The 12,440-nt window shown below is 40.3% G+C and overlaps 1 protein-coding gene across 1 annotated transcript in view; it reads right to left on the bottom strand.

Annotated features, from left to right (window-relative positions):
- Positions 1-462: 462 nt before the first annotated feature.
- LOC107569615 (uncharacterized) overlaps positions 463-12,440 on the bottom strand; it is a 16,054-nt gene continuing 4,076 nt past the window's right edge. Inside the window, exons 7-18 of the mRNA XM_016255733.1 lie at positions 11,411-11,558; positions 10,778-11,206; positions 9,895-10,069; positions 9,480-9,637; positions 8,231-8,416; positions 7,895-7,980; positions 7,742-7,804; positions 7,475-7,566; positions 6,405-6,484; positions 4,021-4,109; positions 3,775-3,917; positions 463-539 (exon numbers count right to left, since the gene is read on the bottom strand). Of these exons, the coding sequence (XP_016111219.1) occupies positions 463-539; positions 3,775-3,917; positions 4,021-4,109; positions 6,405-6,484; positions 7,475-7,566; positions 7,742-7,804; positions 7,895-7,980; positions 8,231-8,416; positions 9,480-9,637; positions 9,895-10,069; positions 10,778-11,206; positions 11,411-11,558 (1,726 nt within the window). The remainder of the gene's footprint in view (positions 540-3,774; positions 3,918-4,020; positions 4,110-6,404; positions 6,485-7,474; positions 7,567-7,741; positions 7,805-7,894; positions 7,981-8,230; positions 8,417-9,479; positions 9,638-9,894; positions 10,070-10,777; positions 11,207-11,410; positions 11,559-12,440) is intronic.

Here is a 12,440-nt window from a genome sequence, read left to right as displayed (position 1 = left end):
CAAAGCATGAAGTTCACGAACTAGTTTTGCGGTCTAAAGAGCCAATAACAAAGCAACCTTTAGCGAAAGGAGCCTTAAATCAATATGGTCTATTGGCTCAAAAGGAAGCTGAGAGAGTGCATTAAGGACCACCGACAGCTCCCATAGCGGAATCAGCGGCTTTGAAACCCTGTTCAGACGCCGCGCACCCCTCATAAACCTGCACACAAGAGAGTGCTGACCTATTGTATTTCAAGATAAACTTTAACATTAGAGAAGGCTCTGCCCTTATCTAAAAGTTATTGCAGAAAACATAACACCTTTGCCACTGAACAGTGAAAAGGAACAATTTGCCTTTGCTCGCACCAAAGCTCAAACACATTCCATTTGCCATCATATGCAGAGCGCGTCGAAGCCGCTCTCGCATTTTGAATCGTTTCAATCACCCTCGGAAGCAAACCCGTAACACCTAAATTCAACCTCTCACGGGCCAGGCCCAAAGAGCCACTTTGTCCGGTGCCGGGCGAAAAATTTCTCCCCGCACTTGTGAGAGGAGGTCTCTGCACAACGGGAGAGGCCAAGGTCAATCGTGCAGGAGCTGGAATATCTCTGTCAGCCACAACTTCCCTGGCCAGTTTGGAGCGATCAGTATTACTGAGTGACCACTCTCTTTCTCTTTTTAGAGTTGGTACGATCAGACTCAGTGGAGGAAACGCGTAAAGCAGTACGCTTGGCCACGAGTGAGTCAAAGCATCCACAACCATAGGTGCACCGTCTCTCGCCAGAGAAAATAGTAGAGGGCAATGAGTATTTTCGTGCGAGGCGAAGAGATCTACGGCAGCTTGGCCGAACCTCTCCCACAACTAGTTCACTACCTGAGGGTAGAGAGTCCATTCCATCGTACAGAGGATTCCCCCGGACAGGAGATCTGCCCCGCATTAATTATTCCCGGGACATGAGTCACCCGTAATGGATGAAAATGCTTCATGTCAAAATGGTTCCCCACACCACAAGTTTTCATGCTAGACTGTGAAGTTGAGGAAAACATGTCCCCCCCGGTGATTTATATAAGCCACCGCCGTTGTGTTGTTTGATTTGACCAAAACGTGGTGATTCCGTAGGAACGGCATGAAATGTTTCAATGCTAGAAACACTGTTAACAGTTCCAGGAAGTTTATATGTGCGTTCTGTAGTGAGACAGGACATTTTCCTTTCGCTATTCTGCTCTCGCACACTGCACCCAAACCTGTGTGTGATTCATCTGTAGTTACTACTTTTCTCAGAGAAATTGCTCCCAGCGGAGTCCCTGATTCGAGAAAAGCGCGATCTCTCTAGCAGCAGAGAGCTCGCAGGCAATGTGATGACACTATCACTTTGTGGTTGAGGTGGCGCTTTGGACATAAGCGCTGTGCTGCTACCCAGCACTGAAACGGTCTCATTCGCAACAGCCCAAATGGGATGACAGACACTGCCGTGGCCATCGGCCCTAGAAGACGTAAACAGTCTGAATGGAACTTTTTTCCCTCGCTGGAAAAGGGAGAGACGGCCACGAATTGACCTGATGTGCTCCTCTGATAGAAACTCTTGATACAGGTCTGAGTTCAGCCTGAGACCCAGGAAAATTATTTCTGGCGTGGGCACTAAGCAGCTCTTTGTCTCGTTTATTTTGAAGCCTAAGCCTTTTAAATGAGACAAGCAGATTTGTATCGATCTCCGCCTGCCGCCGTGACGGAGTAGAGAGGAGGAGATCATCCAAATAAGCTGACACTCTGAGACCCGCTATTCTCAGCGGTGTTAGAGACGCCTCGACACATTTTGTGAAAGTTCTTGGGGCTAAAGCCAAACCGAATGGAACTGTCAAAAATTCGTAGGCTGTGCCCTGATAGACAAACCTGAGGAATTTTCTGTGTGCCGGAAAAATACTTTTGTGAAAATAAGCATCCTTCACATCTACTGATGTAAACCAGTCTCTGGGACGAATAACATTGTATCATGTTTTTACTGGGTGTACTGCGCATGCGCGCCAACTCTCTGCGTTAGCAGAGAGCGCTGTAGCTCTCGCTCACTGATCTAGAGGCAGATCTGGGAGTATTTGTGTGTATTTTTGTTATTTTCACACAAATCTGTGCCCTTGGCCCACTAACTGGATGCACAGTAAACATTTTTATTTCTTTCAAATGGGAACACGTGTAAACTTTCGTCCTCTCGCTTGCATAACCCATCTTTATGAGTCTTTAGACGAAATCATAGACCCGCAAGCACACGGGCGAGAGGGATCTTTTCCCTTCACTGTGCCACTGGATGACTCGCAGTCACCATAACAGAGATGAAAAAACTCCGGGAGATTAACGAGATCACCACAATGTGCCTCTCGGTATCGGGTCTTACAGCAATTATTCCCTTAACGTGAAGGAATAATTGAGAGAAAGGAGCTGTAACTGCTCGATAAAGAAAACGAGAACCCACCTTGATGCGCTGGTTCCCACCACAAAGATATAGATAGCAGAAAGAAAATATTCACTTTGACAGAGAATATTCCCCCCCCCAAAACAAAAAGCAGCCGCGTTCGGCGACGTACCTAAAATGCGACTCGCCCGTGAACAGTTAAGCGGCCACTCTTACGAGGATCTGCTGAGGATAGCTTCCAATAAGGATCTTCATGGGGAAGAGAATGAGAATGATGTAGGGACCGCTAGCAGCGATATATATGAGGGAGGCGGGACTCCTGCATCACTGTCGTGATTGGTGCTTCCAAGATCGGTCACACCCGAGGCGATTCCCATAGTGAGATACCGAATGTTTGAAAGAGAACTCATCAGAATGATAAAGGACAAAAGGACACTATGGTCATAGAGTGGGTGGGCATATCAAAGAGCAAAAAGAAGAGGAATGTTTCTGTGCGGAGGCTTCCTCCATCGATGTTGTGGTCTATCCTTGCACATTATGCCTCCAGCACAAGGATGATCAATCAAGGTCTAAAAAAAAAAAAACTGAACAGGTCTGCAGCAAATCCAACATGGACAACTATTAATTTATAAAAATGAACTGCCAATTCTGGATTGCTGGAAATGTGGTGTGGAATGCTGAGACTTTTCTTAATAAACATAAATGAGAATGCAAGAACAGCTGGTTTTGCCATACTATGCCAAATAAAAAAAAAAAAAAAACATGACTGTTTTATAGACAAACATTAAATAAAAGTAACATTAATTTAAACAAAACATGGCAGGAATCAGGGTTGCAAATTTAGCCTAAATATAACTCTCTTAAAAGGATAACGTTGTCAATTTTCAACCAGCTTTGTATTGTTATGGTCAGTAAATAAAAATGAACAATTTGTCCTCTTTCTCCATGATACTTATGCTACCATCATTAAAGCAATACAAAGCATGATAAAAATCTGCAAACATGTCCTTAAACAGCTAGCCAGTTTGGGACCAAATATTGATTTGTAGTTAATATGAGAAATTTGCTAATTAACATTTGTAAAAACTGAAAGAATATTAAAGTCTGCTATAATAAATTCGACAGACTGTCAAAATTATGTTGCTGCATGATTTTAATTGTTAGATGCAATGGAGAAAGTCAAGGAAGGTCTCTGAATTCAGGACAAAAATCACAAATTTATGAGTGAGGCTAGGAAGACATGCAAAATTAATTTCATGTATGTTAACATCTACATCTATAGTAGTTAATAAACATGGGATTTGTGACTCTAATGCTATGAAAACAAGTCACGAGGGCAAACTATTTGCACTATAAAGAGTAAGAGAAAGAGTTTCGTCTTAGACTGACCGATCTCCAGGCGTGAGAGTGAGTAGTCGATAACGTTGACGTGAACCCCTCGTGTCTCTATGGAATGCACCGTTCCATTCAGAATGAACTCATTGTGCTTGTGCTTAATGTTCTTCACCAGGATGTTTCCCCAATGAAGATCTCTGAAACATCAGCACACAACATTTACATCAGCTTACACAGAAAAGTTTTTTTTCACATGGTACATTTATAATGAAACTTAAATGTCAGCTTTAAACATGTTACCTGTGTTCAAAGCACAGCGCTTGCTCAGCTACAGCCAAAGCTGCAGTGACTTGATGTAGAACACTCTTGGCCTGGACCATGGAAGATAGCTGCAATGGTACACACAAACAAACTTTCAAGTTGTCATAATGATACACTATAGTTCCAAGTATATGGACACCCCTCTTCTAATTAGAATCAGAATCAGAAAGAGCTTTATTGCCAAGTATGTTTGCACATACAAGGAATTTGTTATAGTGTCACAGGCTTCCAGTACACGGAGACAACAACAACACACAGATAATAAAAATGAGATGTGAATAAAATACACATGCATAAATATAAACCACAAAAAATAATAAATTGTATGTACAGGTGTGCTATAGATGGAATAGGAATAGAATAAATTAAAATAAGTTGTAGGGATGTACTAGGGTTTAGGGTGATAAATAAGTATAAGGTTATTGCACATACTGTATTTAACTTAATTTAACTGTAATTAACAGGTTTAGCTATTACAGTGATTTTTAAAGGCATAGTTCACCCAAAAATTGAGATTTATTTTTCATTAATTACTCGTCCACATGCCATTCCAAACCATAAGACTTTTCATTTATGTTTGGAGGATGAACTTATTTGTAATTAAACCTGAGATTCCATCAAAAGCCCATTCCACAAAACTTAAGACCGTTTAAAAAGTTCATAAGTAATCCATATGAATCAAGCAGTTTAATCCAAGTCTTCTGAAGAGACAATGACTTTATATAAGAAACAGATTTAATTAAGGTTGTTATTCATATACTGTATAAACTAGTGCTGCACGACATTGGAAAAAAACACATTGCGATGTTGTTGTTTTTTTCTGCAATATATATTGCGATATGAAAAAAATTAAAACAGATGACTTCAATAGCTCTATTTGGAAAAAAAAAATCAGTGATTGGCGTGATTTTGTAGGCGAGTAAATCAGCATAGGAAATAAACAAATTGCAAGCATAGATAAATAACAGAACAAAGATACAAATGAAATAAGCAGTGCTTTATATTTTTCAGGTAAGTCTAACAGTATTCAGGTACAGAAATTGAATAATCAAATGTAAAATAACACTGCATAGTTTTCACTATAAATTAAATCTAATAAATCTGTGTTTAAGCTACAAAAGTTAGTTTTCTTTGTGTTTTGTTGTTTGATTAACGTTCATGACAGAGAAAGCAACAGGAACATTAAACTGCTATGAACCGATATACTGTTACACATCCATTTTCTTTCTCACTTGTTTACCTTCACCTAAACCATTAGCATCTGTGTTTACAAGGACACTTGCAGAGCACAGTATTTCAGGCACAAATAGACGTGGAAGTGAACGGAATTTCGGTGCTCACGTGCATCCGCGAGCGGCGCGGTGCGATGCGACAAAATACAATGAACCTATTTTAATCAGTGATGCTGTGTGACCGACTACACTGGATGGCGCGTGACACGACAAATCCCCGACAGTAAACTGATGCCTCGTTTATGATGTACTGACACAAAGTTCAAATGATTTGCAAAGGTCGCTTTGTCGCGTCCAGTGTAGTCAGACTTTGGGCCGTTCACATGTCGTGCCTAAAACGCGTGGAAAACGCCAGCCTCGCCGCTCTCTCCTTCTTTCCAAAGCGCTCAAGAGCTTGCGCTTTCGTGGCATCTGCTGTTGCAAAGCGACCGTGACCTGCGCTCTCCACGACGACGCAGAAGTTTCAAAGGATAAACGGATTCCCAGCACTGAAAATCACGTGCAGTAGCTCTGCTACTAACTGTATTTAAAATGGGTATCTCTGTACAGCTGTAGCATCTGGTGTAGACACCATGTCTGTGTGTGAGCAAAGAAAACCATCAGTATAAATATAACGAGCAGTATACTAAACATCGCTCATCCTGCGATGTGACTATTGCAGATGCGCACATCGTGATATCGATGCTGAAACGATATATCGTGCAGCCCTAGTATAAACATTCATCAATTCACATACACTGAGCTCTATGTATGAGCGTTAATTATCAAAGCTGTCATGTCCCTTCAGAAGATTTTGAGTAAACCACTTGATTTATATGGATTTCTTGTACATCCTCTTTATGAGCTTTTTAAAAAATTTGGTATAAAGGACTTTTTCCAAAACTTAAATCTTTCCGGTTTCATTAAAATATTTGTTTCAAAGATGAATGGAAGTTCTTATAACTAAATAATGGCAACATTTTAAACCATACAATAACAAAAGCATCAGTGAGGTCAGGAACTGATGTTGGGTGATGGGGCCTGAATTCACCTCAAAGGTGTTCAGTGGAGTTCAGTCTTCACAGAAATTACTGGAATAGCACAACCTGTATAAAGAAGCAAAAAAGCAAAACTCTTGTGTGTGCAAGGTACCTTTCCATTCATGTTCTCTAGATCACTCCCTCCAAACTCAAACTCCAGGATTAAAAACAGCTGCTCGTCATCAAAGAAATCTGTGCCAACATAATAAATACATTAATAGACATTAAGGCCCAATCCCAATTCTACCCCTTAGCCCTTCCCCCTACCCCTCCGTTTCGCGTGTTCACGTGAAGGGGTAGGGGTGTCTCAATTCTCTTTTGGTTGGAGGGGTAGGGGAAGGGCCAGAAAGTAAACCGGCTTCAGCGGCAACATGGCTGCCCGAGCGAACAAAAAGACACATAAATGTAAGCATTTTGGGCATTAATAAAGATTTTAATGAAAAGTAATCATTTGTTTTATGTTGCATTCAATCGTGAGTTCATATTATGGTCATGTTACTCAAAGAAATGTTTGTTAATATTAGCTAACGTCATATCATTAGAGACTGCACGATAGTGCCACAACATATGTTCATGTCTGATCAGGGCAATAACCACCGTAGACATTGAGGGGGCTAGTCCCCCCAATAATTATAAATCGCTAAACCCTTTTCTGAAATATCGCCAATTCGAGAGAGAGAGAGAGAGAGATAAAAGTTGCGTGTATGCGTGTTTCTCTTTTTAGAGTGAGTTTACTTCAAAAACAGCGATTATATCCTCTCTTTGCTGGAAAATATAATGTAGCGATTCAGTATTTAAACTGTTATTAATAAAAGTCGTGGGGCATCGTTGACAAGTGTCTTTTCTCCTGGATGTGTGAGCTGCGCGATCTCCGATATGTGTCTGTGTGTGTGTCAGTAAGCAGTGCATTAATATAGAACGGTAATTAAAAGCTCTAATGCACACCAGCACACCAGTATAGGCGTGTGTATTGTAGGAGCTAGACGACGTATGATGACGTGTGACGGCATAGTAGTGGTGTCCCAATTCTTAGGGGAATATTTTCACCCCTACCCCTTGACACTCTGTTTCAAGGGACAAGGGGAAGGGGAAGGGGAAGGGGTATAAAATAGAATTGGGATTGGGCCTTAAATGTCACAATACAATTAAACAGCATACAAATTGTTTATACTTTTAGCTTACCAGGTCTGTCATTCTCAGATCCCTTCTGGCGGTCAAACTTGTCCCAGGCTTTGAGCAGAGCTTCCGGATAGCATCCACGAACACAATGTAGACTACAAAGTAAAGGAATAGTTTACTCAGAAAGGACAATTAAAAATAAATAAATAAATACTTTTCAAAACAAAATCACCTTCTTCATGTGTTCTTCATTCTTATAACTATAACACACACACACCTTCCATTCACCTCATTTTATACCCAAGCTAGCTTAGAAAAAAAGCTGCATACTTGTTGAGCCCAATGAAACTGTCTGTCTTGTTAAACTCCTTCGTGTCAAGGCTGCTCAGCTCTCTGTAGGGACATTAGAGATGTGTATGAATATTTACACACCATTACATTCAAATGTACAATAGATTTGCTGAGCTATGCCAGACTTCCTACTTGGAAATTATGATTTCATGGAGGACTTCACCAAATGTTTTCTGGTGTTCACCATTGACCTGCTGACTGCCTTCTACTGGGATGATCTACAGAAATTACATTCAAACATCACTTTTGTACAATCATTTTTGTAAGTTTAAGAAATAACAATAATACCAAACTTTTAAACTTCACCAAACAAATGACCAAACTTCTATTCCTACATATATAGATGTAGTTATAAGTTCACAATTTATTTGAAATAGTATATTTACATTAAAATCACCCTGTGATATGTCAGACAGTAGTTAGTACGCTTCTACAATAAAACCATACGTGATTAAATTGTGCACTTACTTTGAGAGCAACAGTCTCGTTGGACTCATTTATGGTTGAGAAGACCTCTCCAAACGTCCCTTCTCCGATCTTGTTGCAGTGTTTCATGCGAGCTGGAGGGATACAGTCACTGAAAGAAAGTGGGCCGCTCTGCTGACATTCCTGATACACTTTTTCTGCATCACTTATATCTTCGTCGTATGAAATCTGGACCATAGACAAAGGAGGACCGTGAAAAAAAAAAAAAAGAGAGAAGAGAGACAAAAAAAAAAATCAATGAGTGTGTGAGAGTATACTCACTCTGGATAAAAAGTAATAAAAAAAAAAAACAAATGTTCTACAATATGTTATCCCATATTACAGTTACATTTTACTGTAGACATTACATTAACTTATTTTCTGTCAGGACCACTATCGTCAATTATATTACCTATTAGCATACAGTTTGGATTGGTGGTATGGTTCTGTTCTGGGCAAGAACTCCCTGCGCATCCATGCAGCCTAGCATGGATGAGAGCAGCGATAAACCCCCAGGGTAAACAGAACAGAACAGTACCAACCTAAATGTATTGCAGATATCGGTAAAGTTCAATTAATTTATGTACACATTTTAGAATTAGTCTGATTCAAAGGTTGTATTTCTGTCAGGACCACTATCGTCAATTATATTACCTATTAGCATACAGTTTGGATTGGTGGTATGGTTCTGTTCTGGGCAAGAACTCCCTGCGCATCCATGCAGCCTAGCATGGATGAGAGCAGCGATAAACCCCCAGGGTAAACAGAACAGAACAGTACCAACCTAAATGTATTGCAGATATCGGTAAAGTTCAATTAATTTATGTACACATTTTAGAATTAGTCTGATTCAAAGGAGAATCAGAAGGCTGAATTCCGACTGGCAGAGGAGGAGTTGGGGATGGAGGAGGGTAATTAGCTATTGAGCAATGCGAAAACTGCTGATAATACTGAGGGACCTTATATATGAATGCTTAGATAGGTGTCGTATTCCTATAGGTAGATGGGGATCAGCTGATGCAAGCTTGACTAACGTGACCTGCCAGAACTAACGCTACGCTTGATTTTTATAGATTTGTATGCGTTTTGTGTGTTTGAGTGTATATACATAAATATACTCTTTTTTTTTTTTTTTTACCTGTCTTAGTCCCATCAATACAGGAAAGTTTACAAGTCTTAGGGATACAGTTTCCTTACATAACAATTGTTCAATAGTTTTGAGGAGTGAACACAAATCTCTTTATGTCTTTACCATGGGGGTGTTCATGGTGGACCGGAGCATGCGTGAAGGTGTGAATCTGGATGGTGTGCAGACAGGGGAACCAAACAGGTCTAGACTGTTTTCAGCTGGAAACCTAGAGCCTGGGGACTTCAAATGTGACTGAACCAAGCGTTGAGGGGTGGGAAATGCTGTGGTAAACACACACAAACATTCAGCAAATTATACATAATGGGTGCTTTTAGGAAAAGTGACAAGCACTTAAGGCCATTTGACACACTTTCAAGTTCTCAAAGGGAGAGAGGTATTAAAACAAAGGTGGCACTGAAAGCTTGCCGCCAATCATGTACCATATTAAATGCCCCTTAAGCTCTTAAATATGCAAACTTTGGGTAGTTTGGCGTATGAATCAAATACTTGCTTTATCAAGCCTGCTGTAAACACATACCAGTTTTCTTCTTATGCAGGGACAGTGCTGCCTTTAGTCGGCCCCAGGAGTGTGTTGTGAGTGTGTCAGGAGTGAAGTTGGCCAGGATGGAAGACAGATTAATTTGCTCCATTCTGAGAGGTGTCACAGCCAGACCAATCCCACTGGTGCCCTGCAGCCAGCCGCATGTTGAGTCCTGCACGAACGTACAGAAAAAAAGACCAAGCAGATGAAACACTTGGGTAAAATCAATTTTTTTCTACAAATCAGTGGCATTTTTCCTCTCTCTGAAAAATAACATCCTTCAGCCAAAGACCCACTTTTAGGTTTAATTTACTAAACACAGACTAACAACGTCCAAATGGGGCTGTAAGCGCACAGCCAATCTTTTAATGACTTTACATTCTACATACCCATACTGAAAAAAAAATAAAAATCTCAAAGTGTTGAAGCATATTGCTGGGTTGTCAGATGTTGGTCTGGGATAATAAAAAAAAGTAATGAATTAATAATAATAATACAAATAATAAAATTTTGCTTATAGTGGGACCTTAACAATAATGTTTATAAAAAAATAAAATTACTCATTCCCTTTTAAGTTGACAAACATTGCAAAACTAAAATTTTTAAATGGGACTGTCAATTTAGTGACAAAAATATTTAACAAAACAATAATTAAAAATAATTTTAATGATAATAATAAATCACGCCCCTTGACCCATGCATAATTTTCGTAGATATTTTAAATAAGCAATTCCCAAATTAATTGCAGAAATGTGTGAACAAAGAGTGAACGGTTACATCATAAAAACTCAATTGTAAAATGTAAAACAAAAGCACGTTTATAAAACATTTTCATTTACTTGTAAAATAATTTAATGTATTCTTGACAATGATAACTGACCCCTGCATAAGTGTCAGCTCCAGCAGACAACAAGCTGCCACAGGAACTGTAGTCTTCTGATACAGCCTTTGTTCGCCCTTCCTTTTTCTTGCGCTTTCCATTGAATTCTCCAGTACCCCTCTTTGACCAGCGGCTGACATTAAGTCCACTCACGCAAACTTTGCGACCGGTGCCAGAACCAGCACCTGTGCGTTCTTTAGGCACAGCAGGTGGTCGTGTTTTGCTATGAGCTGCAGAGGCAGGTGGAGAGACCGGAGGTAGTTGGAATGATGCAGACAAGTGTTGAACAACTGCTTCAGCATTACGGGGAGTCCTATTATTTATTGGACTGTTTAGGATAATATTCCCTTTCTCCTTAAAAGGTGGAGAGGTGGCACTTTCCCTGCTACAGGTGTATGGGGACTCAGTGCAGGGTGCTTTTGTTGGCCCCTGGTGGACAGAAGGATATGCACCCAAGTCAAGACGTGGAATTCTGACAGCAAGGGAAGATAACAGACATTCAGCTTTAAGACGCCCAATGAGGGACTGGTTTGAGCAAACTGCTCCAGCAAAAGGGGAAGTGGAAAGAGAACTGGAGGAGGAGATATAGAGTGATGATTTGGATATTGAAGAGAAGCTGGATGATACAGTTACATAGGTTTTGCTGTTCTGAGTGGTTGCTGCCACGGAGGACTCCAAACAAACTGAGGCGATCTTCTCTTCCCCTTTCCTGCTGCAGCTTTGCACCATGTCTGAGACATCTGTTTTTTTCAGCATTATGGTTACATCCACTGTGCGACACCTACATATCAGACAAAACTTAACTGAAACTTTTCATTCAAATAAAAACATTTGACAGTTTTACAATACCAGTCAGAGGTTTGAACATATATACTCATTCTTTATTAAAGGGGTCATATGATGTTGCTAAAAATAACATTATTTTGTGTATTTGGTGTAATGAAATGTGTTTATACATTATTGTTTCTCCTCTATGCCCCGCCTTTCTGAAACGCATCGATTTTTACAAAGCTCATCAGTCTGAAAAGCAAGGTGTGCTGTGATTGGCCTGCTATCCAGTGCGTTGTGATTGGCCGAATGCCTCAAGCGTGTGACGGAAATGTTACGCCCCTTACCATATTGTGATGATGCCCTGTCAGGCCGGAGCGATGATTCAAAAACATGAAAACCCATTATAAACGAGGCATTCGTTGCACCCAGTGGTGACATAATTATGGATTATAAATGACTTGTACTGTCTTTTTAAGCGTTGCATCGCACCGCGTAAACATAAAACCATGTCTGCATTTGTGATCGGAGAAATGACAAACAACAAGCCCTACTCTACACTGCCCAAAAAACTCGCTTTAAATATAAAAAAATATAAAAACTCTTTAAATATAAAAAACGTACTTACAATCTGTGAGTCAGAACAGCCGGCATTGTAGTCTACTCTACCAGGATCAGGAAACAGTCATATATAAAATGTGCAGCACACATCTGAATATTTGGGTTGAAGTGTTCTGGAACAGTGTTGTAAATACAACTTAACCACTGATTTCTAGTCGTGTCCATTTTTGGAAAGCCAAACAAAGTAGTTTTGCTTTCACAACGAAACACAGCGTCACACATGGCGGGCTAAAGTGAGCAGAGGCGGCGGGCTTGAGAACGGAGTAGCCGGCGC

The sequence above is a fragment of the Sinocyclocheilus grahami genome, unplaced genomic scaffold (genome assembly GCF_001515645.1).
Source record: "Sinocyclocheilus grahami isolate Dianchi unplaced genomic scaffold, SAMN03320097.WGS_v1.1 scaffold1365.1, whole genome shotgun sequence".
Taxonomy (NCBI): Eukaryota; Metazoa; Chordata; class Actinopteri; order Cypriniformes; family Cyprinidae; genus Sinocyclocheilus; species Sinocyclocheilus grahami.
Note: the sequence above shows the minus strand (reverse complement) of the source record. Positions and strands in the feature narration are given on the sequence as shown.